Genomic DNA, 22,325 nt, shown 5'->3' with positions numbered 1-22,325 from the left:
GCCTCACTTTTAAAATTGCTTTTCAAGAAAGAAATAATTAAATAGTTCTTAACATGATGAAATCTGATTAGTGTCCAAGCCAATTCTGCCATTTCACTACAACACGTGTAATCTCTTGTACTTGAATTGTGAGCTGCAGCTTTGGGTTGTAGAAAGCTAACAGAATATTTGCTCCTCTGTTTTTATCAGGTTAAAATTTGGAACTTGACCAAGCGACAATGCATCCGCACTATACAAGCCCATGAAGGCTTTGTTCGAGGCATGTGTGCCCGTTTCTGTGGTACATCATTCTTCACTGTAAGTATTGTGTGACTCCTTAATACTGCAGCAACACAGAGTAGCTGTTCACTATCTGCTTTTCACTGGGAGGCTTGCTCTCTGCCGTAGAATATTTAAATAGTGTATGAATACACTTATTAAATGTGACAGTGAACCCAACAGTTCTATTTACGATGAAATTTTTTTCTGATGTTGTGGTACGGATGTGATTCAAGACCTTCGAATGGATAAATACCAGAAAATAGCTAACAGATGGTCATGTAATTAAAACTTGAATAAACTAGTTTTTATTAAGGTAGTAAATGGATTATCTTAATTGAAAGATGTAAAAGCATGTTAAAAAGTAACTGTTTGCATATACTGTGATTAAAAATAATCTGATTAAGTTAAGATCATTCCATGTGAATAAGGCTTTATTAATTCATAAAACCCACAACAGATTCAGTTGCATGTAAACTGCTTGGAAATAGTATGTCTTCATATTGGCATTAAAACAGTTCTAAGATAACACAGCATGAAAAACTGTTTCTGAAAACTGAAGTGTCCTGAGGTTGTGCTTTGTTTGAACTGGTCATAAAAGAGCCATTTTCACTATAGTATATTTATTTTTTATAAGGTATGTACTAGTTCACAGGGACAATAGTTAGGATATAGTTAGGATTTTTCACTCACAGTAAAAAACTTAAGTGACTCCAAGTTACTTAGTCCCCTATTGACAATCTGTCTGCCTGAAAATTGAGAGGGAGAAAAGAAACAGTAGTAGTGCATTCAGGGAGGGGAAGATAAACTTGTAAAGCTAACATTTTTTAGGCCTGTTTGCATGATCCAGGTCACTGCACAGCTATACAAAAGCTTGTGCTGTCATTAGTGCAAGAGGTAGAACAAAATTTGAAACAGGCAACCAGAGCAACTGAGGTGGAAAATGCCTTTTAACTGATAACAGGCTCATCAAAATGACTTCCAGAAGATAATTTGCAGTTTAGGGTGCCAGTTGATTGAAAATCACAAAATGTAGCATTACAAAATAACCATCACTCCAGTTCACCTTTTTCCTATTCTGTTTTGATTTTGGAAACTGAAAAAGCTTTGTGGATCAAGATAGACAGCTGAATAGGTGAAGGAAAGGTGGTGGTGGTGGGAAACAAGTGACAAACTGGGAATCAGTTGCCTGCCTTCAGAAGCCAACAGATCCCCAGACAATCTCTGAGCAGCAGCCACTGTGGAGCCCACCTCCTCTTTCTGCTCCCAGTACTGCAGCTTTTATTGCAGAGCATCATTCCATGGTATGGAATAGTCCTTTGGCCACTTCAGGACATCTGTTATGCCTGTGTCCCCTCCCAGTCTTTGCCCACCCCAAGCCTGTTTGCTGATGGGTGAGGCAGGGATGATGGAGACAGAGTGGGAGCAGTGGGAAATGCCTCAGCACTGAGCAAGCACAGCCAAGGCTTGGGTGCTGTATCAGCACTGTTTCAGCCACTAATCAAAAACACAGTGCCAGGTGGGCTGCAATGAAGAATGTTCACTCCAGCCAGGCCATGTACATGTTTTAACAACGTATTATGACCAGCAGAGCTAATCTGTGAACACTGAACCAGCAGGAGGAAGCATTTGTGTATATCACAGAATGTTTTGTTTTTTGTTTGTTTTTTGAAAGGATGCCTGTATTTAATTGCAAAGCATATCTAGCAAAATAAAAGGGAATATATTTACATAAAACTGTACATGATTTCTCCAATGTTTCCAGGTTGGTGATGACAAAACCGTGAAACAGTGGAAAATGGAGAGCCCGGAATATGGAGAAGAAGAAGAACCTATTCATACAATTCTTGGGAAGGTAGTGGATCTGAGTTTTGATTTCCCCACACATCTTTTGAATTAAATTTCAATCATTTCATATCTAGCTTTTGAAGGAGAGAAAAATAGTTTGATATCAGGTGTTATCATAATGGGTTGTAATTTGATGACAAATTCTATAATGGCACTTTTAAAGTATTTTCATGTTTTTATTCCACTTATTTTACATGTAACAGAAAACACTCCTTGAATGCCACCAGAGTCTGCTTAGCTCTGTCTGCTAATTATCCCTTTCTTGCAAACTGGTCACATTTCTCTGTAGTCTCGTCAGACATGTGATGTCAGTGCTTAGTGTACATTAAATAACTTATTTTTCATGCCAATACGTTACAGCCATTCAATACAAAATACTAACACCTTACACCTTTCTTATTGACAAAAAGCAGTCTAAAAATATTTATTTTGGCGCCTTGAATTTATGATAAGCTTATGTTAGGAAAAACATTAAATGCTTTTTTCAAATAGGCAGTTTGAAACTCTTTAGTTATTGCAGTGTCTGTGGAATCCAATCAAGTCCCAAGGAAAATACAGTTGCACTCTTAAAAATTTCATTTGCTTTAAAATCAGCCAGGATTTTGTAAATATGCATTTAGTGCCAACTCCATTGTAAATTAACATGCAAAATACATGCGCCTTAAATGGAAAAGAAAGCTTGCCTGCTGGAAGGGGTACATCTGATCAGGCTTAGTGTCTGGTAGCACTGGTGAGTTAATTTTGAGTAATATAAATGAGAAAAACCAAGTGAGACTCTATATGCAATGCTTTGTTGATTTTTTCCTAACAGAACATACTTGAGTATTTATGCATACAATTGGGTTTTAAAATTTTTACTTTGTTTTTTTTTTTTTTTCCCTTGAAGACAGTGTATACAGGAATTGATCACCACTGGAAGGAACCTGTTTTTGCTACCTGTGGCCATCAAGTGGACATTTGGGATGAACAAAGGACAAGCCCCAAGTGTTCTCTGACTTGGGGTTTTGATAGCATAAGCAGTGTAAAATTTAATCCCATTGAGGTAATGCTTGTGTTATATATTGGAAACTAGTATTTTTTGTTAACAGTATGAGATCCAAACTCTACTTGCACCATCTTGAATTTTTTTCTTGCAAATTTAGATTTTATGTTTTAATGGAATATGTAGGGGGATGTATACATAGATTTTGATGGTAATATTATTTTGGAATGTAGTACCATATATTTTTATTTTCCTATTTTTTGTCTTTGTTAGTTTGGGAGAGGAGAAACAAAAGCAGGGCAGTCTCCATTCTGCCCACAACAATACATACCTGGTACCTCAGTCATACAGTGCAGCAGTTAAGTGGCTGTGGGGCTGCCACTTAATCAGTTCCAGTATTCTACTACCTGTGACTGAGACTTCTCACCCTCTCCATGGCAAAACAATTGCATTTGATTTTTCACAGCACTTCCTATTATACCTTTGACTGGGCTATGCTGATAGAAAAATGTTTATGAGGAATTGTCTGTTAGTTTTAAAGTAGAGGGCACCGCATGGATTCTGAATCTTACAGGGAAAGCTATTTAAAGTATTTGTGCTGGGTGATCAGTTGCACAGAAAAAATGATGAATGTATTTCCTTGACTGAAAAAGAAACTCATGATCAGCTTTGTGAAATAGCTTAGTTATCTAATGAAAGCTGTTAACCACATTCCAGAAGTATTTCGAAGACTGTACACATTGCTTTTTTTTTTTTTTTTTTTTTTCCCAGACTTACCTTTTGGGAAGCTGTGCTTCTGACAGGAATATTGTGCTATATGATATGAGAAAATCAACTCCATTAAAAAAGGTAATGTTTTTCTATTTAAAATGAATTACTGGTGCTAATAATAATACTGAATATATAATAGCCTGTAACTTGGTGACAGCAGAGAACAGGAAGCTCTGAATTCTGAGTTCACTGAGCTTTTATTGTCTGAGTCTTCTGAGTTTGAATTAATGTTGGGATTTAAACAATGCAGAGTTAGAAGGGATTTTTTTTGCATTCAGACAGGCTGTCATGCTCACTCTGTTGTAATTCTTGATCAAGTGCCTGACCTGACAGCAATTTCACAATAAGAACTTTATGTTCTTGTATTGCATTCTGTCTATGTATGTGTGATTTTTTTTTTTCCTCTTCTTGCCAGAAGGAAACAAGGTAAGTTTATCACTGGAGAGTCTTGCTCTGTATTTGAAAAGGTGTTTTTCCTTCGAAGGGAGATAAACCCTTCCCTGTGCACTGTAAACATTCAGAAATAATTTGCAGAAATAGATTCCTATTTAACAGAATATTTTTTGTTTATTTAAGTAGGAAGCTGGTAATTCATACACGTGTAGCAAACCTCAATCAAGTTCAGTAGTTCTGAGCCCCAGAAATATCTTAACAATATTCTTCTTGAAATACAATATTCTAGCTCATGAATATGTACTCGGTGTTCTCCTGTGTTACATACTGTCTGCAGTGTCATTGGTCTGATACATGCTAGAACATTCAAATGGTATTTAGTTATAAAAAGGAATATTGTTGTCATAACAGTATTTCTTTCTCTCCCTGTGCCCCAACAATTTTTAGTGAATATTCACTTGGGCCACTGAGGCAGTACTTATAAAAACTTGTCAGTGATGCCAGCTGAAGACCTGAATGTTGAAATGAACACAGCCGGTGCTGTAGAGCTACAGTTACAAGCTCAAAGGATGCAGTTTGATCCTTTGTGAGCTAAATTTGAATCTAACAGAATTTTACATATGTATATATGCTAGATACATGACTGTGCATACATATAGAATTTTTATGTTGGACTGTGTGCACATGTTTGTATATGTGTATCTCATGTAAAGCAGCGTGCTGAGGTACATTTCCTGCTGTAGGAATAAAACACTGGTTAGTACTTCCTTGCTTCCATGGGCACAGTACTGTGTTTCCTCCTGGGATAGGGGTAATTCTGCTGTGGAGGGGACATGAAATGTCCATTTCTGCATTGAGCTCTGGAACTCCTAAGAGAAGGGGTTTGCTTATTGCAAGTACCTTACTTATGTATGAGCACTGGTTTCTGGCACTGCTGCCTTCCTGGGATTTGATCAGCAAAGCAGTTGGAACTCAGTGGGAGTCCTTTCCTTAATGAAAATATGAGTACAGCTTCTCACATCACAAAGCAGTAGCTCTGTTGCCTGTTTGTCCTGAGTGTGGGTTTCGAAGCCTTAAGTCTTAAAAAGGGAGGGATGAGATAGTGAGATGGGTTCAAAATAAGAACTAGTCTAAAAAGAGCTGGGAAAGATGAATAAAAGGAATTCTGTTGAAAGACAGGAAGAAAATGTTTTGGTAGGCGTTGGTATACTTTAAAACTAGAAGGTATTCTTGTGCAACCTTCAGGGAAGCTTAGGGTGTTTCAAAGATAGGCTTCAGCATTTAATCAGCTGAAAGGAACTGTGTTTTCTCTTACTTGTTACATTCTTAGGTGTTCATCTCAACCAAATATTTGAAGTTAGTAAAGGAAGACAGGTTAATTGGGTAATGTTTCTCTGTTAAAGTAATCTCACCATTTCCAGGCTTTCATTCTTTGTAAGCAAATGTTCACAGTTAAAATAATTAAACCCAGAGAACCAAGTCTTCAGGGACTTCAGAATTTTGACTTGTAAGGACTTAAACTTACCCATTTTATGAGATGTACAAGAGATTGAAAATAGTGGTAAAAAAATGGCTCTAGTATGGCTTTAGATAGTTCTGAAGTGCCATTATGAATGTATTTACAGCAAATTAAATCACTTGCAGCCCAGGTTTCCTTACATAGTTGTTAGTAAACCTAATGCTAGAACTGTAGAGACAGTCTCATTTCTTAGGCACTGTTTTAATTCCAAAAGGCACTGCTGAAATGAACTGAAGGCTTGTAAATTTTGGTGAAAAAATAGAGATTTGGAGCATGACAGAACTTGACTCCTTTGAAAGAGCTGGATTTTTGGCAATATTGAAATTATTTTGTAGCATGATAAAAGTACTTTTTAAACATATGGTGTATTAGATTAACTGTGTGTTCATTTTGCAGTGGCTGATAAACTTGTACGGGAAGGAATAAAGAACAGTCCTTGATTATTAACTTCCCAGTTTTGTGCAAGATTTATAACTAGAACAATACTGAAATCTGAGCAAGTTCTAGTTGTCACATTAGTGTAAACAGATGACATTTCAGTGTCTGCTTTTTAAACTAGAGATCACTTTAGAGATCTGATGATTGCATGCAGTTCCTGAAAATAAGAGGTGTTCTGCAGCACAGACTTGATAATGAACAGGATGGTGTCACCTGGGAAATGAGGATTTTGGGAGAATGAGAATTACAAGAATGGGTAAGATTCATTAGAATCTTTTGGAGGGTTGTTCAGTCATCACTTTAACTTGTTTTGAGACTGTCCATTACTGTAAGGGTTATAACGGTACAACTATATTCTGAAATATGTGTGTAAATTTGTGGTGTTTGGTGGAGTAAACCAAGAACAAAAATGGGGTTTGAGTACCATAGCGTTAAACACACAAATTTCAGGATTTTTAAGTAGGATTAAAGCTGGCCTGGAGCATTGTAGAAAATCCCATTTAGAGTTGTTCAGTTTGTTAATAAGTTGCTCTGTAATTACACATCCACTTTGTGTCAGGCATACTGTATAGTTCTTATTTTCAAATAAACGGGTGGAAGTTCCTCTCAGACTCAGCAGAAGCCAAAGCTGCTGTGTTTGGTGTGTCAGATGATTCCTCCCTGCCTTGCCCTGTCTCACAGGGGACCAGCTGTTCTCCAAGGTGGGGACATCCAATGTACAGCTTGCCTCTTGTCTAGTCTGCAGTTAGCAAAGTAGGAGGGTTTTATTAGTCTGTTATCAGCTGCCTTCCTCCCTCTTCAGGGCCAACTGGCCTCTTTGTTGGCCATATGCTTACAAGCAGCAAACAAATCTTACAAATGTGTGAGGAATGATTCAGTGCTGATACAGTGATAGTGCTGAGTAGGTGACAGCACAGTAACTTCTGTGTACATTGCTTGGTGCTTCGGCAAGAAATGGCAGCTGGCCAGGAGAATTCATGAACTGTGATTTTAGATATAAAATAATGAAGGGGTAATAACTGGGAGGAAATAAAAATGTTACAATTGTTTTTCAAATGCTGGTTCACAGCTTCAGTTAATGACTACATCCCTTGAAATGACCATTTAATTAGGCACGTCTGTAGAAGGTTCCTGTAAATAGGACAGAGAAGTGAAGTTTTTCGGAAGTTCCAGATTTACTTGTTGACCACTAGCAGGTTGCCATGTTAAATAACCACTTAGAAGAATTTGATTCTAAGGTGATTTACAGAGGAAAATTTAATTGCTGTGTAGCCCAAAGCAGTAAACATACAATGTGAGACAGGAGGTTTTGGGTTTCACTTCTAACACTGCTGAGGAAACATTCTATCATGTATTCCTCTGCCATAATTCTCTATCTACAAAGTGCTTGTCTTCAGGGGTATGTAGGAAGTTTTTAACTGCAGTGGGTGTTTTACTGCCTATAGCAAGGTAGAAATGTGTAAATATATTCCAGGTTATCTTGAACATGAGGACAAATACACTGTGTTGGAACCCTATGGAAGCTTTCATTTTTACTGCAGCAAATGAAGATTACAAGTAAGTGTAACCTTGCTTTTTGATAATCCTGGACAGGTTATATTTTTCATCTGTACCTTGGTGATTTTTGATCATGCTGAAATAAATTTTTAAAGGCTACTAAAAGTCTAAATTTGAATCACTTAATAACCTAGAGAATTACAGGAATACTGATTTAAAGAAATGTTAGTGATAGTAGACTGCCTCTTTCTGTGTGTCTCAGTACTTGGGGGGTAAAAAGTGATGTAACTTAGAATAAATGCAGCTGAACCAATGCAAGTGTAACTTGAAATAGACCCTGGAATATAAGTACTGTTGGTCCAGTCTGAGGCAATATAAGTGTTTATTTTCTTGCCAGCTCTCATGAAGCTTTATACTTTGTACTGATCAGTTATTTTGATGAGAACATTTCTTACATAAAATAAATTAATCTTTTGTGAGACAGTTCTGGAGACTGCAGTACTTATCCTTTCAGTATCTCGGAGCAGTTTTTTACTTTTGAACAATACTATTCATGTGAACAGCTAATCTGATATTGAAAAAGCTGTCTCTTCAAAACTAGGCCATTGCAAATGTGCTCCATATCCTTTTTTCCAGGAAGTCAGCGATCTAACAATAGATCACTGTTTTCTTCTAGAACATAGGAATTTTATCACTTATCTGTTTTTCTAAGGAAATGGAATGTGGCTCAGATCTTGAAAGTAGTGTTATATCCAATGTGTTGTTATTCTTGTATTTATGTTATGGTATGGTAAAGCTATTAGACTGCCTAATCTGTTTGTTTATAAGATTGGGGTTTTTTGTTTGTGAATTTGCTTTTTGGCTGGTTTGGTGTTTTTAATTTTTTTTTCCCTTCCTCTTGCTAAACTAAATTCTATAGCTGTTGCTGTCAGGGACAACTGTCCTCTTGCAGCCTGAAGCATTTAGTATACAAAGGCAAATGCACACATCAACAATGCATATGCAACTATTTGCTGATTATATGGAGTAGCAGTTTTGAATAAGATTCTGCATACTTTCTCTTGGGGAATTTAGAAGGAAAAAGCAATAATCACCATTATAATATTCAGTAAGATACATTTAATTTCAGCTATGCATTCATCTGCAGAAAGGAAGGTGAGAAACCTGGCAAATTAAATTTATTTAACATAATAATTCTGCTAAATAGTATATCTTAAGCAGGTTTCAATAAATGCATTGTCTGTAAAACACATATGATGGTCTTGATGGTCTACACAGTGATTATGCCTAGCTTCTTTATTCAAAGGGAGACGAGGTAGGCCTTATCTGAGCTTTGAAGTCCTTAACAGCAAACCAGCTGTGGTCCAGCAGCTGGATGTTTACTTTTAACATAATGCTTCTATAGATAGTGCTACCTGCTGAACTATCATCTCTGTGTGTAAGGACTGAGCTTTCCCTGCACTCTTAGACTTGCTACACCAAGCTGTCCTTGCTCTTGTCTGGCCTAAGAAAATTAGGCAGTAGCAAAGGGTGCCAGCAAAATGGAACTTTACAGTAGACTGAATTACTAGGAGTTCACAGTAGGGAAATATTTAGAAACCTTTCAGAACTGATAGACTTGCTGTAATGATTGAGATGCTTTTACAAGTTCAGGGTGCATAGTTACGTCAGAAGATGGAGTAAAGGAGGCCAGTGTGATGCCTGGAGTCTGACCCATGGACAGCTGATGAAGGGAATAGTGGAGCCTGATTAACAAATTTCTTTCAAACCCCAAACAATGCCATTTTCTTTCTTTTCATGTATTATGAGCTGTTTTAAGGAGCTCCCTCTGCAATATGGCTCTAACCTTACATGTGGTTTATGCAAAATGTACTGTTTACCTTACTAGTTAAGATATTAAGCTACTGATGTATTTATTTTAAAGCTTATATACTTTTGATATGCGCTTTCTTGAATCACCTGTGATGGTGCATATGGATCACGTGTCTGCTGTTCTTGATGTGGATTATTCACCCACTGGGAAAGAGTTTGTGTCTGCCAGCTTTGATAAGTCCATCCGCATTTTTCCTGTAGACAAAGGTCACAGCAGGTGAGTAGTTTAACACCTTTCTCTCTTCCTGTCATTCATTCCAGTGACTTCCTCCCAAATCCTCAGAATCACTAATTCATTAACATCTTCATTGGGGCATTTGCATCCTGTGAGTGTTGAAATCTTAGTCAGTAGCTTGAAGCTGACAGGCCGTGTAGTTGACTTAATTCTGGAGCATGGATCAAGAGTAGAGCTGCTTAACAAGTAGCACTACTTCCACAATATGAAATTAAAATTAGAGTGGATTATTGTGCTTGTGCAATTTCTGTTTTACTATGATGAATCCCATTTTATTTCCCTGTCTATGCATTTTTAATGTTTTTAGGTTAGTGTTAGGGTTAACAGTATATGTTTATACTGTTTCTGTCACCACTTAGGTTTGCAGTGTATTACAGCATTGTAGCATTTGGTTTCCTAGGGATTGTCTTCATCCTGAGTGGATGATTGCTAAAGACATTGTGTAAAATAGATTGCTGTATGAATTCCTGAGGATCAGTTTGGGACCCTTTTGTGATCTGTTTCAGTGCACTTGGTACCTTTTTTTTCATGTTTTGTTAACGTGGTTTTGATTTGTAATACAGTGCTTTGAATACAATTCACATGGATTTTGTTTTTCATGTAAGGTTTCATAAGTCAGTATATTAAATATTTTGCTGGAGTTCAGATTGAATCTACTGTGTCTCCATTCTTTTTTGTTTTTCTTTCAGTTTGATGAAAACTGAAGCAAGTTATCTGATCTTTCTGATATCATTTGATCTTCATAAACCTGCCTTCATTATTCTTTCTTGTCAGTTCTTCCTCCTTTTTCTTTATTCTTAACTTTGTTTTACTTCTGCTTGACTTCCTGTCTCCAACCTTGTCCCCCCAGAAGGTTGTTGCTAAGTGAACTTTTAGGTGGTTTTAGGGTGAAAATGTTGAAATACCAGTTGGGGAAGAAGTATATTTTTATTACTGATTGATGAAATTGTGCATGCTGTGTAACTGTTTGTGCTCCTGTGACCCGTTAGAAAATGGAAGGGGCTATTTACATTCCCTCTATAGTTAATCTACCGATAGCTTTCACATTCTTTTTGTCTTGAAATAGTACTTGAAATGTAATTATGTAGTTCAGCTTCTTAATAGGTTTTTGTTTTTTTTTTTTAACTTGCATTATTAAACAATATGGTTAGCAGCTTCATTGTATGAATTAATAACATTCACAGAAGTGGTGATATGCCAAGTTAAGACGCATCACTGAGGAGAAGTTTGCAGACCCCATAATGCAACAGTAAAAGGCTTCATTTCACATTTTAGCAGATTATTACCAAGGCCTGTGGAAGGGTTTTTTTTTCTCTTTGTTCCTACTTTTTCCCCTTTTGTGTTGCAGCCATAAATCTAGTGAGGAGAAGCCTTACAAATGAAAAATTTTGCCTCATGTAAGCTGATTAGAGTGTTCTGGTACACTTAAAGTTCTTTAGAAGCTGGGCTTCTTTAGAATTGCACAGTTCATGTTAATCTCATGGGATGGAGAAAAGTCTGTAGATAGAAGATCTGATTCTACTTGGGAGACTGAGGGCAGTTAGGAATATCTGTAAATAAGGATCCTGATGCTGTTCTAGTTTTTGATTCTATGTCTTGCCAATCTGAAAAACTCTCCTGACTTCAATTGCTTTCTATTTTTATTTTTAAATAAAAATTTAAATAATGAAATTGTTTAGCCCTAAGAAACAAGATTTATTATGAAGTTGATTAAAATTTAGTAAATGCTGAACTGTATTTCTGTGTGAACTTTTAAATGACAGATCCAGGTTATTTGGCCATGTTTTCTGTTCTTCCTGTCCCTAAAAATGATATTTAATACCTTGTGATGACAGCCATAGGATAGGCAAAGGCTGCAAATTCAAAGTGTGGAAAGGAAAAGGACTTAGTTCCCCAAAGGTGGATGAAGAAAAAGCTTTGGTACTGAGTCACATAGTAGAAGGAAAGTAAGCATAAAAATTCTTGTGAAAGTGCAGATGTGCACACCTGCCATTACACAGTGAAAAGCTGATGTATTAGTGTTTTCTGATGGTAGCTGTGCTTAGTTTTCCACATAGTTGTTCTTGGAGAGTATTGCTTGCTGGTGAATTAAGAGGTGATTAGGCTTATTAAAGCTTATTTATTCTGATATATTGATTACTTTTCTTTTTCTCAAAACCACTTCAGCTCAACCTCAGTCTAGTTTCTCCACAACATTTGAATAAATGTGGTTTTTTTGCATTATTACTTGGGTTTTCCTTGCAAAAATAACTGAGTCGAAGAAAGAGAATAAGCTGTCTTGCATGACTGATGTGTCAAAGAAGTGGCTATTGGTAGGCAATAAATAGGCCTTATTTATTCCTTCTTTTCAGAATGCTAATGAATAGCTAAGATTCCCAAAAAAAGTGTATTTAGTCCTTTATAGCTGAAATAAAGGAATAAATTTGATACAAACTTCATGAAAATTAGACAAGAGTTTAAATATTGGTTTAAATGTAAACATTTATATGTATATTTAATGTAAACAATGAAACATTTTCTAACAGCACTTGTTGAGCAGGACCAGCTGAAATTAAATATGGAGTCCATTTTTGGGTAAAGGAGGGAAATAGTAATGAAGAGTAGCAAATCCATTACTGTATCATAAATGGACGGATGGGAGGTATTTCTTTGCTGTTTGGTGTCAGATTCTTTGGCACCTATTTTTCTACATTCCCATTCTGAAATACACTCAATGTAAAAGCACATTAATCAAAATTATTTCAGGAACGGTGCATTTCATACTGTATTCCCATAGCATGTTTTGCAAAAAGAGTTATTATTTAACTCTACTATAATTTCTGTGAAAGCACTTACTTAAAAAGCATCTTATCCTAGGTGACCTTTTATCAGTCTATCACACTTCCTTTGTATCTCTATCTATAGAAAGATAAGATCAGCACAGTGTTTAAAAAGTCAGATTTTTTTAAAAACAACGGCAAGTAAATGTAAAAACAAAAAAAATTTGCCTTGAACAGAATGCTTTCTGCTACTTGAAAGGTAATGGTGAGAAAAGTGATGATAGATCATTTAAAAGTGTTTCTCTTTGCTCTAGGGAGGTTTATCATACCAAACGAATGCAGCACGTCATCACTGTAAAATGGACTTCAGATAACAAATACATTCTGTGTGGCTCAGATGAGATGAATATTCGTCTGTGGAAAGCTAATGCTTCTGAAAAGCTGGGAGTGGTAAGAGTTGCATTTTGCTTTTTGTTACCACAAGATGTTTGGAGGTTTTGTTTTTATTACAGCCAGTTATCCTCTTCAACTTTTAAAAACTTGTTTATGAAGTTTGACATTTGTGTTTAATTTGCATTGTCATGTGCAGTAATAGCTCATTGCATTTACTGCAGCTTATAATAATTCTAATAAGAAAATGACATACCTCATTATTGCTACACAAGATGATTTTTTTGGTCTTGTTTAATGTTAACTATAATCATCAGTTCTGTCTAAACTAGATTTGAATTTTTTACCTGTGTGCTAATGGTTAGAATTCATCCTTTACCACTGTGACAAAAGTAAGAAATTCTGTTTTGCCATACGTAAGTAATTCTATTGAAGTTTAGAGTTACTACTTTTAAAGATTTTGATTGACATGTGATTACTTTGTATTCATTCATGCAGTTGGTTTGTTAAAAAAAAAAAAAGTATAAAAATAAAAAGAAAACCATGCTGTGATAAGCATATGTATTGTAAAGTAGACTATTTGCACTCATGTGTACTTTGACACTGAGGTTGTTATTAACCTGTATAACTCTCAGATACCAAGTAGGCAAACTAGGCTGGTATCTGAAGTCCACTTAATTCACTGTAAATCTGTTTGGTCGAGGTGTTCCTAGTGTGAACAATCACCAGCCTCATTAGATAGGTCTTTGCAGTTATACTTGTTCAAGTGTTTATGTACAGACAAAGCCCAAATGTTCCCTTTCAGTTACCCATTGCATAGATTCATCTGCAGTTGTGTCAAAGTATTGAGTGACTTTGGAGAACGAAGTTGGCACCTTGTCTGCTGGGAGTAACTCCTTTATGTAGCTTCATATTGTTATGGTACTTTGGAGGTGCTTACGTTGCCTTTTCTGAGTCCATGGGCAGAGCTGTCAGATAATGTCTGGGGGAATTTTTGCTTGATCTTGTGAAAGGTTGTGGGAAGAGGAAAGGGAAGCTGTGATTCAGGGAAGTATATGGTACAGCTGAGATGCTGGATCTGTTGCATACTAATGTCAAGGATTGAGTGTGGTTACCTGAAACTCCATCAACTTGAAGGATAACTTGAAGTTATCGTCTGTAGGAGGGAAGTGAAGCAGAGCTGGGAGAGGTGGAGGGAGTGGAGGAGTACTTAGGGCTACACTGGAAACAGGACAAGTCATGGACTACTGTGCACTCTGAAGTACTGGATATGGAGTAGTGCAGTTAAAATAACATGTATGACTTTAGCCATGGCCCACTATAGGTGTTGGGAAGTCCTGTTAGTATTCTCAGTTTTGCTCTAGAGCAGTAGATAAAAAAAACCAAAACACAGCTTTGTGGTCTCTGCTGTAATTGTGATTGCAAACAACTATTTATGTTGAATTTTTTTAATTTTAGTTTTTTTAAAGGATACCTCTTTTTTTTTTTTTTTTTTTTTTGTTTTTCCTCCCTGATCTTTTGCATTGATTATTGGGATTTTCTCATGTGGTGCTTTGGTGTAATACTTAAATATTAATTCCATAGTTGATAATTTTGGGGATTCCACAAAGCTCATTAGAGACTTTATTTTTTGCATTTAATGTTCGTGTTGAATTTGTTTAGATAATGCAGGTTTGGGTAGAAGTATTGTCTGTTTTCCTTCTGTTATATCAGTATACTCATGGCAACATCCTTTTTACCTGATTTTATGATATTAACTGAAACATTCTCCATTTACTCACTATATTTTTAGTGAGAGATCATGATGTTTCTCTCTAAGATGCTGTTCCATAACAAATTGTCTGGTATTTTTGACGTTCGTCTTTACTCTGAGCCCTTTGTGTGAAGAACAAGTGGGTAAAAAGAATGTCACAAATACCATTTTCATGTAGAGGAGTTCCTAATATTTTCAGATGTGAACAAAAAGTTCACTGTATTGACTACCAGATGGCATTGGCTCCTTTTCTTATGGGAGAGTAAGGATAATTGACTGGAAAGTAATAGGCAAACACAGCTAGTCCTGCATTGCAGAAATACTGCATACCAAAAGGACAGCTTAGCTATTGTTTGAGTGTTCAGAACATAGACTGGTAAATAACATTCTGCTGGTTTTTGTAGTATTTGCATCAGTGAAAACTGACCATGGATGGGCCTAAAAAAGGCACTACTTAGTTGTGACTACTGGGTATTGGATATGGTGTGTGCATTAATACTCGTGTTCCTTGACCTGACAGGAATCCCACACAAAGCAGCCTTTGCTGTTTTAATTTGTGACTACAGTGTTGTTGCTTGATGTGCCCCTTGGAGGCTGTGCCTGTGATGTGGTTCTGCTCTTGTGGGATTGTTCCAGTGAAGCTTTTGTCATGTGTGTAAGGGTGTGTATTTCTGTCACAGCACTTGGGCTGGTGGCTCCCAAGAGAGCCAAATCAATAACTGTCTATGACACAGGTCAAGTGGCATGTGGTTTATTATTTGACTTCCCTCTCCCTCCCCCCCACCCCAGTTTTTGAGTTATTCTTGGAGTTGGGTTTTTTGGTTTGTTTGTTTGTTTTTTGTTTTTTTTTTGTTAAAGTTTTTTTTTTTTACTGTCAAAAGTGAAAATCCTCCCATAATTTATTATCCTATCTTAGAAAAAACACCTTGCAACATCAAAAGTCATCTTAAGAAAGCGAAACTGTTTAAAAATACAGGAAACACTTAAGAGAGACATAGTGTCTTCTGTAGAAAAATTGCACTCATTTCACAGGACAGAGATGAACTTGTGAAGAATTACATTATAATGAGAAGAGAATGTTTCACATCCCTATATCTTATGTGGGAATGTGTTCAAAAATGGTGTTGTTGAAGCCGTGAATTTAGCAAGACACAGAATTTGAAGCTGTCTGAAGTGGCTATAGTTGTTTAAAATTTTTTTAGAAGCACTATGAAGTGCTATTTTCAGATGTTAGAGAGCAATTTTAGCTAATAGGACTCAGGAGTCCTCATGGCTTATCATGCTCTTGGGTATATCTTGGGAATGTTGCTTGGATTCAGGCAACTGTGAATCCCTCTTTATCCAGCCTGGTAGTTCCTGTGATTCTTAACAATGCAATTGCTAATGGCTATTTAGCAGGTTCCACTGATTTTCTTTAGTACCTGCTTCTTTTTTAGAGTCTTGGTGTTCTTATCTTCACAGACATATGCTTGCTTACTTTATAAATGTCCAGTTCTTCCACAGTCTGTGGCTATTTTTTGAATGTTTTGAATATTCAAAGCTGAACATCCAGTAATTCTGTCAGAAGTGTCAAAATATGTCTTAAATGCTTAGTTGCTTGGTCTGCTATTTTTCTTTGCTGAGAAGATTTGATTGAATGACTCATCCAAAGGTCAGTGTATTTCTGATATAATGCCAAAATCTTGCAATACATTGTATTTTACGATGGATATTTTTGTGCTGGGGGTGGGTAGAAATCAACATCCTGAAAGAGAAAGGAAAATAGTGATCAAACTTTTTTTTTCCACTTTGGTGAGTGCTTACTTGGTTTTTTAAATTACTGAGTTCAAAGAAAGTTATAGTGAATATATAGTACTCATGTTGTGGCTGGTGAACATTTATCCAGTTGGAAAGTTGTACTTTTTGAACCGTAGCTACCCAAGCAGTCATCAGTTCTGACATGCATGTTTCTTTTGGGTTTTAATGTATTTGGCACTGCACTCATTATTCAAAATCAGTGAAACATGAAAGAAAGAAAGAAGAAAAGTCTCTGGAGGAGCCAGAGGCATCTTATGTCTCTACTCCACTGACAATTAAGTCTGCACAGGTTTTACATAGGATACCCAAATATCTGTGTTGGAGCTACTGCAGAAGTTGCTTCAATTTTCTACATATAGCTTTTAATAAATTTCCAGTAATTGATAAATATGTATTATTAAATAGGACATACCAGGTGTTCTTTTTAAAGCAGTGAACATCTATCTCTGCATGCCCAGAAGCAAAAGACTCAGTTAAGACTTGAAAAACTCTAGGCTGTTCAAACAGGTAAAATATGGCTTGTTAAGTATGTTTGATGCCTTTTTATCTGTGCTTTTGAAGAAGTTAGGTATTTATGAAAAGGTAAATGATTTTGACTTTTGAGGAGGAAAATAGAGCCTGGTCTGAGTGGCAAGGCTGAAAAAGCAGCATTAATAGTAGATTTCAGTTAATAGTGTATACAGTTAATGTAATTGATGGAAAGAAAGGGATAGACTAGGCTTTTCTGAATTGTACTGAAAGTAATGAACCATCAGTAAAACTTGTAAAAGCTGTATTACTTTTCAGTCTACTGCCACAATAAAAAAATAATTATACCTGCACTTCTGAATTCTTAGTAACATTAGTTCTGTGAGTAACAGCTGCAAAATTTTGTCTCTTTTATGAATTAGAACAGAGCAGTGGGTTAGGATGCTTAGAATTTTAGTGAAACTACTGATGAGTGAGTGAACACTAGTGGAGCATAGGTTTACTGCTTTCTTAAAAAATTTGGAAATACTGGGTTTTGAGTATGGGCTAGTAGAGATAGGAGAAAGTGCTGTTAGAAATCTTGGTTTTGATCTAACAAAGTGCATTAGCAGGAGCACATCAAAACTGTCTTAAGCAATTGTTTATCCTTTCAGTCTGTTTCTAGTATGTGGTTCCATTTCCTGAGATAATGCTGATAACAAGCAGTACCAGATACTGTGGGTTGTGGCATTCTTTTCATAGTGATTTTTGCCCTGTAATTCAGTGCACCTGTAACTTCAACCCTGTACCTATGATTTCATGCTTTTAACATCTACATTGCCTTGCATTAACTTTCTGGTTTTTTTGCTTTTGCCATCCTTTTAGATGTAGAGATCAAAATTTTTGGTCCAGGAAAGAGTGAATAATGAACTTCATGGCAATAAATTTAGAAAGATGTTTTCAACAGAGCAATAGAAAAATAAATAAAGACAAGCTATGATGTAGAAAACTGCTGGGATATATCTGGATTCTAAAAATATATTGCATCTGTGCTCTTGCCTGCCCTAACCTAGAAGGGCAACCTGAAGAGGACAGATAAACATTCATTTCATATTCTTATGCTGAATTACAGAAGTCTTAATAGTGTGGAGTTTTAAATACAGCCCTCTTGAAGAGAATTTCTTTTAAGGGTGATTTTAGCTTCTAATCAGGGCTCTGCAAAAATGCTTACTTTCCTTCTGCTTAGATGGAAAAATAAGCAGTCTGTGTCATCAGGAGGGAGGAGAAGAGGCATGGGCAGTTTACTCGAAGAGGTATTTTCCTATTGCTGACAACTTGATTGCATTTAAAGAGTTCTTTTTCCCCTTTTTTCACCCTAAGTATTTGCTGTGAAGTCCTCCTTTGGTAGTGACACCAATCGGCTATGTTTCTGCCACGTAATCTTCATTTTCCTCATGTAGGAAAAAAATTGCACATTTGTTATTTGAACATATTAAAAAAACAGTCATATGTCTCCTTTAACTTCCCCTCATGATGTCACATAAATACTAATTTATTATATATGTTAAATTGGAGAGTGTTCTGTTCCCTATAAATTAAATCTCTAATCCTGCAAATCGTGCTGTGCATCTTCTCCAGCCCAAAACAGAGTGGGAAGTAACTGTTCTCTTGAGCTTTTCACACTGACCTTTGTAAAGTGACTTGGGAGTGAGAGTTGTAATTCAGTGCCTTATTGCAGTGTGCTTTCTTAGCTATCTGCTATCTCTCATAAAGGAAACTTGTCAGTACTGCAAAAGTTTCTTTTACCAATGTGTGGATGAGAGTGCATTTAGCACAGCCTCTGGTGTATTGGCTGCTGGCATCTGGTAGTTGGGTGGAAAGTCACCAGATGTGTGCCTTTCTCTATACCACATTACCCATAAAAATGGATTCAGGCTCCTCCACCTCTTAATCTTTATTAATTTTTTAAATAAGATGTCCTGGATGGATGTTTAATTTACAGATTCACCTCTTGTCTGTAGAATCATCAAGGTTATACTAAATCGGCAGCAATTTGCTCTTCTAAAATTAAAGGAAAATCATTGCATTTAATTAAAATAAAGCTCTCTGATTTGGATTATGTTGGCAGTTTTCTGCGAAGTGGGAACACCTGGGATTTACTGAGAGTAAACCAGCTATTCAGAGGCTAGCTGACAAGAAGGAATTTCAGTAAAAGGGGGAGGGTAGCTTTAGTGGACAAAGACTGTAAAATTTCCTCAATTTCAGAGGCCACAATGAATGTAAGTAAAGCAGAAGGATTTGGATTTTATGAACAAGAGGGTGTGGAGAAGCAGCTTAAGAGCATCATGTATCTGTGATGTCTGAATAAGAATTTTTTGATCCATGAACAACTCTGTATCTGGTGCCTGGTTCCTTGTCCCAAATCAGAAGCTCCTTTGTGATAATTTTTATAAATACTTGTTTTCAGACCATTTATGGTATTCTGAACCAAAATCATCTGAGTGGGATATTTATTTATTTATTCAGAATTCGTGAAGAATTCTACCAGAAGTCACACACAAAAGTGATCTCCAGGGTGGAGAATAAATAGCCAATTGCTGATTTCAAGGCGGGGGGGGAAACACTCCTTATATTCTAAATGGAATTCCCAACTGTGTTGTGTAATAAAATAGTTTGTTTTGTTATTGGTTTTTTTGTTAGTATCAGTTTCTGTCTTGAAAGTGAGAAGTTAGTGACACTGAGTAATTCACAAAGCTGAATAAATAGAAGTCACCTGAACTATTGTTTTACTGTCAATATTTTAGGTGGAGATAGTAGTGTGACATAAGTGTGGGATGGCAAAAGACTGGTGCCATGGTTTAATTGAAAATATAAACGGTTTTTTTACAGAGTTTGGGAAGGAGGGTAGGAAAAAGAGGATGGGATTATCATCATCCCGTATTTAATACTAACAGATTTTATGTTTATATGAAAACTCACTAGACTAAAATGCAGCTGAAATTCCCAAAGATCCAAGCCAAATCAAAAATACATAGAGATTGCTATTCCTCATGAAGCACTGCATGCTTTCAACAAAGCCACAGGAAACACATTTTTTTCCTTTTGATAAATAAACATTAGGACCAAAGGAAAAACCCTAATTGAAAAAAAAAAATCTTCTGTTGATTGGCTGTCAGTCAGATGGTGTTTCTTTCAGTGTTGCTAATGGTGGCTTGGACAGAATTTTAAACATGAATTAAAAATTAGTCTTTTGTGGCAATACCAGCTCACCTGTGTTTCAAGTGTTTGTGATGCTAAGACTTTTTTAGCCGCTTGATGAAAGTTGGAACTCCCTGTGTGCCATATAGTCAAGCTAATACTTGAAATCTGATCTGTGCTTTGTGCTTCCAAAGGGATCAGGGTGCTGGGTAAGATTTAGGCCACCTGAAGAGCTATCTAAAGCTGTTTATGAAGACAGCTCCTCTACAGCATTTATAATTACAGTGACTAGTGATTAAAATGGCTGAAAATCTTTGTTTTACAGGGAAAGTTGATCATCATCATTGGTTAGGAAGGACTAATCAAAGAGTGTCAGCTGTTTATGTTCTCATTTGTCACTCTATAGCACATTAAAATCAAATTCTCGGAAATTAAATTTGGTTACTTCAGCTTTAAAATTATAACATTTTATGTTTGGGATATTGTTGGAATTTTAAGCTTTTTTAATAATTACATACCCTTATTCTGAAGGAATTTGCTAGAAGGAAGCCATTTGAATGAAAAGTTAAAATTTTTTAGAGGAGATTGACAGATAAATCCCTGTTCTTTTCTAATGTGCTTGTCTGTGTTATTTTCCCTGTAGCTTGCACCGCGAGAGAAGGCAGCTATGAATTACAATCAGAAGCTGAAGGAGAAGTTCCAGTTTCACCCGCAGATCCGGCGCATAGCTCAGCACCGACACTTGCCCAAGAGTATTTACTGCCAAATCAAGGAGCAGCGCATCATGAGAGAGGCTCGGCGGCGGAAGTACGTGTTCCTCTTCTGCTCTTCTGGCTTTGTTTTCTCTTCCTCTTAATAAAATGCATCACTGCAGTGCTGCTGTGGCAGCGGTGTCCAGGAGTGATAGAGCTCCTCTGAACATCTGAATGAGTGGTCATGAGCTGCTGGATTGATTGTAAGGAAAATGCAGATGAGTGCCAGTCAGTGAGGACTTGCTGCTTCCCAGAAGTACAGTGGAGACATGGCAACAGATACCATGTTGGAAAGAGACACAGTGCTTAGTTAAGCATGACATGATGGCCCATTGCAATGGAAATAGGTTGGGGTGTGTGGAGGACTGTTTGGTTTTTTGTGGGTTTGTGGTTTTGGTTTTTTTGATAATGCCAGATTCCAGGATGAATGTTTTATGCCACCTAGATGATTGCCATATTGGAATTTGTAGGAGTAGGAGGTGATGTACTTGGCTGTAGGCATTGAATTAAGAGTAAAGTGGTGTGTCTTAGTTATCTTTATTATTATTTATTATTATATTTATCTTTATTAGCTAAAAAAACTCCACAAACTTGAGCAGCTGATCCTGTTGACATGAAAACCAAGCTGAGCAGCCAAGGAAAGGCTCATTTGAAATCTTTCTAAATTAACCAACTTTAAAACTACTGTCAAAAGGGATGGTCCTTCTTCCCAAATGAGTATGTGGCTTTTGGTTATTAGAAACAGAGCAATTCTTAATATTTTTGGTTTTCTTTGTAGGATAACTCCATTAGTAGCTTGAGGAGGAAGACAATATTTCTTAAATGTTTGTCCTGATTACTGAGTTTCATTTTTCTGTTTTGTTTCTAGGGAAATGAATCGTCGTAAGCACAGCAAGCCAGGATCCGTGCCATTTGTGCCAGAGAGGAAGAAGCATATTGTGGCAGTAGTGAAATAATTGTTTTCACATGTACAAAATGTCACAATGAAAGAAAAATGTCACTATTAAAAGAATACGCTGTACAAAATTTGATGGACTTTAGTAAGACACCATATGGTTCCAGAAATATGACTTTCCTTCCAAGTTTGTACATCCTCTGACTTTTCAAGTCATCATCTGCTTTGAGTAGTTAGAATTTCCTACATAGTCTTTTTTTGCCATTTGTTTGATGTTACTGGCCCAACACTGTGTATTGCAGTGGTGTTTGACCCTTTTGATGCAGGTAGATAACTTGGTGGAGAATATCTGCCATTCCAGTTCTCTTCCTTGGTACTGTTACTACAAAAAAGGATGAAATAGGTTAATATTTGTCAAAGCAAAAAACCTGCTCCGTACGGAGTTACAAAAATTATTGTCCTTATGCTGTCTTTTTAAAAAAATTTTATTTAAACAAATTTAATAAAGTGACCTTAAGCAA

At 36.5% G+C, this 22,325-nt stretch overlaps 1 protein-coding gene across 1 annotated transcript in view; it reads left to right on the top strand.

The window, feature by feature from the left end:
- The window catches only part of DCAF13 (DDB1 and CUL4 associated factor 13), a 25,623-nt gene extending 3,298 nt beyond the window's left edge, over positions 1 to 22,325 (top strand). Inside the window, exons 3-11 of the mRNA XM_086881329.1 lie at positions 190 to 297; positions 2,024 to 2,113; positions 2,993 to 3,148; positions 3,860 to 3,937; positions 7,684 to 7,766; positions 9,631 to 9,795; positions 12,887 to 13,022; positions 20,801 to 20,964; positions 21,778 to 22,325. Of these exons, the coding sequence (XP_086737455.1) occupies positions 190 to 297; positions 2,024 to 2,113; positions 2,993 to 3,148; positions 3,860 to 3,937; positions 7,684 to 7,766; positions 9,631 to 9,795; positions 12,887 to 13,022; positions 20,801 to 20,964; positions 21,778 to 21,865 (1,068 nt within the window). The 3' untranslated portion in view covers positions 21,866 to 22,325. The remainder of the gene's footprint in view (positions 1 to 189; positions 298 to 2,023; positions 2,114 to 2,992; positions 3,149 to 3,859; positions 3,938 to 7,683; positions 7,767 to 9,630; positions 9,796 to 12,886; positions 13,023 to 20,800; positions 20,965 to 21,777) is intronic.

The sequence above is a fragment of the Cyanistes caeruleus genome, chromosome 1 (genome assembly GCF_971803275.1).
Source record: "Cyanistes caeruleus chromosome 1, bCyaCae1.hap1.1, whole genome shotgun sequence".
NCBI lineage: Eukaryota > Metazoa > Chordata > Aves > Passeriformes > Paridae > Cyanistes > Cyanistes caeruleus.
The sequence above is the reverse complement of the archived record's forward strand: the minus strand, read 5'-3'. Positions and strand labels throughout refer to the sequence as shown.